Here is a 5,436-nt window from a genome sequence, read left to right as displayed (position 1 = left end):
CTATATAAATCTTTTACCGACATCTATTGATTTTTAACTCGCTGTTTTTTTACATTTTACTTTAATCTACTTTCCTTGCTTTTACCGGTTGTTTGGCGCAGATAGCCTAGCTGCTTTGCGCCATAAAACACCAACCAACCTATGTATAGAATATGCAAGTTTGTTTAATACCTTACAAGTGGGTTGCCTCATAAAGCGAGAGTTCAGAGAATATCCTAGCTCTAAGCTGCCACAAATCCATATACTGGAATATCTTCTTTCTACATTACTGTAGTTATCTTGATTCAAACTCATAAATATTTGAATGAGAATGAATATTTTGAGATTCTTTCCGTGATATCCATTGAGGTAATAATATAAAATGGTGTGTAATTAAGTTGTTTTATTTAGGTTGGAATATTTTAGCTTTACTTTTATAATTTTTCATGTTTTTAATATTACATTTAGATTTAATACTCATCTTTTCGTCACTTTTTAGTATTTATGAATTAAAAGATGAAATATTTTAGCATCCACCAGGTATTACATCTTTGCTATCTTATGAAATTAGATTTTTTTTTCATAAATGCTGTCATTGCTACATACTGCTGTAGATGATGCAGTGTTTGCACTGGTGACTGCTATTTGCACATTTTGTGCCAAATAAATATCTCTTGTCAAAAAATTTTTCTAGCAAAAACTTTTGGACATTTTTTTTAAAGATAAATTTAACCAATTCCTACTTGATATATCAGTATTGTTGAGGTGACTATACAGTTACCCTTTTTGTTTGTTTCTGAAATATCAGTAATCCCTCACTGATCTCATGTAAATGAAATAATAATAACATGTTTCATTCTCACTGATATTGATAATGATGTTTTCACTGAAAACATATCACAGTTGTGATAATAAATAATTAAGTAGCTAGATAACCATTTTATTTTTGTATGTTGTTTGAATATGATAAAGATAAAAATGATATTCAATGAATAAGGATATGAATCATTAGAATATTTTACTGTCATCTGCCTTATTCACTAAAGCTAACTAAGCTTATCTGATGGCTTCTCATCAAATAAAATTTCTGTAGCTTTCAAACAGATATAATTTAACATGCAAGCACTTTCACAAGCAAATGAAAGCCTAAAAAAACTACAAAAACTTCTTAGCTATTCCCATTGAATGGCTTTTATCAGTGCTACAGGAGTTCTGACTATGAGCACTTTCCCACAAACCAATAAACTACTATTCAAACCACTTTATTTACACTTTTGTGGCTTGAAATATCTAATTCTTGCTCTATATAGCCATGTTTAAATTTTCTTTTTGCTATTTCCAAAGTTGTATCATTAATAAATGATCAAATCACATGATGTGACATCATAAAAGGGTGACAACCAAAGTGTATGCAAAAACTAGGTAGGAACAGACATTGCGAATAGTTGAAAATCAAGAAGTGGATAATTTGTTTTCAATAGGTGATAGTTTCTTACCAAATTTAATGCTATTCTTTGAGGTGAGCTGAAATATTCGGAACAAATATGTACAGAAGAGACTGCTTGGAGCTGTGAAGAAATGTTAAAAATGACAACATGTTAATTGTTCATTTTTCCAAGTTAAAAATTGCTGAAATACACTTATAATTATTATCCTTACTTGAATCTTGAAATGTGATATGTGGATGTTCTCTCAATGCCTCAGAGTTGCTTACTACTCTATACATACTAAAGCAAGGCAACTCTTCAACATAGAAAATTTACTTTAATATTGACTTAAAAGATTTAAAGTGGCATAAAAACATGAAAAGCCAGAGGAAACCCTGCAGATTAAATACGATTATTCCTGCTATGAAGTAGCTTAACGGATTATTTACATATTCATTATACATAAGAAAATAGTATCAAGATATATGTTTTTATCATTATCTCATAATTTTTGATTTGTGTAAAAGAGGAAGAGTGTTCAAACATTTTTAAATTTTGTTTGCTTCCCAACAGGAAAATGTTTTCTAGAATTTGCTGAAGATCTAAAACAAACTTATGGCCAATACTGCAGAAATCATGATGATGTGTTAGTGTTAATAGAAAAGGTATGTGTATTATAACTCATGGTATCATCAGGGGTGAACCCAGGAGTTTCAGTTCGGGGGTGGGGACAATTTTAAAATAAATTGCTCACCATAGACATACCTTTGTCTCAAAAATTTTGCACACAAAAATACTAATTTACAAACTTTTCTGATATGTTTAGTATTTGAATTCTTATCTTTGTATAATTGTAAGTTTGGTTTGGGTAGTGTGTAACTCTGTATTCAGTTTACCAGTTTTAGGTAATTTCTAAGTAAGTATTCTAATCACTCGATAATTAACAAAACAGTTTTAGAAAGATTTTTGTTACTGGTTTTGAAGAACCAGAAATCATTTAAGTAAAAAAAGAAAATGATTTGATGTCTGTGTGATCTATGTAACCATTTTCAGTCTGATCTTTAATATTACTTAAGATTTTGTACGTCATGTAAATATCTGCAAGTATGACTTGGAATTCAGTTCTAATATATTTATGCTCATCTTAAGAAATTTCATTTGTATATATATATTAAATACTAGCAGAGAGCCACAAAACTTTTGAGATCTAGAATAATAGAAAATAATTCTAATTGTAGACACTGAAACCTACAAGTTCACGTGTCTTAGGCCTATCATTAATTAAGTTTTATTAAGTATGGCCTATATTTGATAAAGGAATAACACTGTAACTTGTGTAGTTTTTCACTCTAATTTAGTTAGGGCTAAACTTTACCATACTTAATACTATCAACAAATATACTTATGATGTTATACTACAACCTAACATTAGACTATTTTAAAAACTTTGATATGATTGTATTATGTTGTTGTACAAAATGTCTGCTAAAGTATGTTTACATCTGTCTTTTGTTTACATCCATTGAAATGAAGTGTGTGCACATGAACATTTAGATTGTAAGATATGTGCATTTTCAAGACAGCCAACAACTGTGTATTATTATAATAGATGTTATTGAATAGGTAATAATTTATAAAATATGGATACATAATTAATATTTGACTATGATAATATAATACTCTATAAATTATTTCAAAATGTCTAGGACTACCTTCTTGTTTCAGTTTGTTTTGATCATAGTATAGAATCATATAATTTCTAATTGTAGTATTTTAACATAATAATGCCATATTTAGAACTGACAAGTTTTTGTAGCACTGTGCTTTGTTAATTCTATATATAATTTTATCTCTAAGATCATTCAGTTTTCTGCTTATGATTTGTTAATACAAAATTAGATTTTTATCATTTAGTAACGTTTTTGAAAGTATACATATTATTTCTAATTAATAGTATGAAGATAACCAAATGATCAAGATCTATATAAATCAAGGCGTGATGCAGATGCGAGCAAAGACCAATTGTTTTGATTTATCTTCAGTCTTGATTAAGCCCGTCCAGAGGATTTTAAAATATCCACTTTTGCTGGATGAATTGATTAAGGTAAACATATTCAGATTCTTTCCATATTTAGTGATATGTAGTGTGTTTCATCACATTTTAATACCTTTGGTATATGTTTTTATCTAGTGTGAGAAATATTTTGTTTGTCAAAATAACCTTTTAGGAAAAACAGTGAGTTATGAGAACACATAATTTTGTTTTCGTAGTGCTCAGTTACAGTGTGGATAAGTAATTTTTCTGTAGGTGTGCATGTGTTAAAGCAAAATAATGTTATCGATAACAAAACCTTTGATAAGTTCATATTAAAAATATGTCCTTGTATTTCTCTTATGTATGTATCATATAATTAAGGAAGTTTTTACCAGTCAAGAGTTGTTTGGATTTGTCAGTTTGTACATACATTGACACATTGCATGACAACATTCTATCTCAGCATTAGAAGAAGATTAAAAAGACTGGTATTTTTTTCTTTACAACATTATTTATTTAAACATCAAAAACAAGAAAAAAAAAGAACAGTTGTCTCATCTTTCAGCCACACAAAATATTTTTAACTAGTTGGATTTAATTGAATTCACCTAAGACTGAGTGATTGTTTAGAAAAACACCCGGATTACTTTTTGAGGTACAATAAAAATTAAAATGTCAAAGAATCGTTAACTTAACTCATCAAGTATATATTGATGGTAGTGATTTTTTTTTATCCCCCTAATCTAAAAGGTTTGGGGGATATAGTGATGACACTGTACACTCATTTATAGACTTCTACTTTCTGCATTGTAACAAATGTTAAACAGCAGATTTTAATCATATAGGTCACTTTCCTCAGGGATGGGGAAGTAGCCTATTGATATTTGGGTGAAAGAGTCAAGGTCATCACCTCAAGAAGTAGAAATTTGGTTTTTCCACAGTAATTAAAGTTTTAAACAGTAGATTTCACAGGTCATTTCATTGGAGGCTGGGAAAACAAATATTATACATTTTGAAGTTAAAGGGTCAAAGGTCAGTGTCACCATTTCAGAAAATTGAAATGTGGTTTCTATACAAAAGAAAGCATATTCGCAGAATACATATGCTTAAAAAACACATCAAAACTAAAGGAATTGGCCATTCTACTTGTAGCTATATTTCACCTGCTTGAAGTAGTAAACATTAACTGATTACTTTACTTCTGACAGATTATTTTAAATCATAAATAAATTCCTCTGATTATGGTTTTTTTTTATTTTTCTACTTAACTGTTGGAGAGTGTAGACCAGATTAACTCTTTCAGCACTGGCTCGGCCCCTGGGACAGACCTCGTGCTATAACTTTTAAATTAGTAAGCAAATGTTAACGAAATTTGGCAGATTATCAGTAAACATTACAATGCTTTCATATGTAAAAATATCAAATTTTTTTATCAAGTCTTAAGGTTTGTAAAGCAATGTTTTTCTCATGTCCTTTTTTTTTCTTGTCACATGTTGCCTATCTATCATGCAAAGTAATATTCATTTTAAGTACTTTTATGCATCAGAAAATTTTGAAATTTCAAATGCAAAATATTTATAATGTCCAGATAGTAATCAAACATTTCTTAAGAAAAAATTTATACCTTATCTGTTATTTTCAGTACTTAATCTCTGTACGGGTTCGGTAGATTTGACCGATCTCGCAACCACCATAAAAAATTAGTAAATGAATATAGATTATGCCTCTTTCATTCTATAATGAACACAAAGTATAACACAAAAACATAAATGTTTAGACTAATTAGCTTAAATCTCATAACATTAAACATTTATATATATTTATTATTTTTGTTATAATGTCCTTTCAGCCGTGCTTGGCTAACAATACAGAAGTTACAATGGTGCGGCTCACATGCACTCTTGCCGTATCAAATAACATAAAACTGACCTTTGGTCTGTATAAAGTGACCTGTCTTGGCTGTGTTTTAGTAGACTAGTATTTTGTAAAATGCAG

General features: G+C 29.2%; 1 protein-coding gene across 6 annotated transcripts in view; it reads left to right on the top strand.

Annotated features, from left to right (window-relative positions):
- The window catches only part of LOC106459286 (dynamin-binding protein-like), a 79,162-nt gene that overhangs the window by 43,951 nt on the left and 29,775 nt on the right, over positions 1-5,436 (top strand). For all 6 annotated transcript variants that reach the window (XM_022385735.1, XM_013918897.2, XM_022385734.1 and 3 more), the window contains 2 exons: positions 1,980-2,071; positions 3,361-3,510. In XM_022385735.1, the coding sequence (XP_022241443.1) occupies positions 1,980-2,071; positions 3,361-3,510 (242 nt within the window). The remainder of the gene's footprint in view (positions 1-1,979; positions 2,072-3,360; positions 3,511-5,436) is intronic.

The sequence above is a fragment of the Limulus polyphemus genome, unplaced genomic scaffold, assembly GCF_000517525.1.
Source record: "Limulus polyphemus unplaced genomic scaffold, Limulus_polyphemus-2.1.2 Scaffold587, whole genome shotgun sequence".
NCBI lineage: Eukaryota > Metazoa > Arthropoda > Merostomata > Xiphosura > Limulidae > Limulus > Limulus polyphemus.
This window is presented reverse-complemented; position numbering and strand designations above follow the sequence as displayed.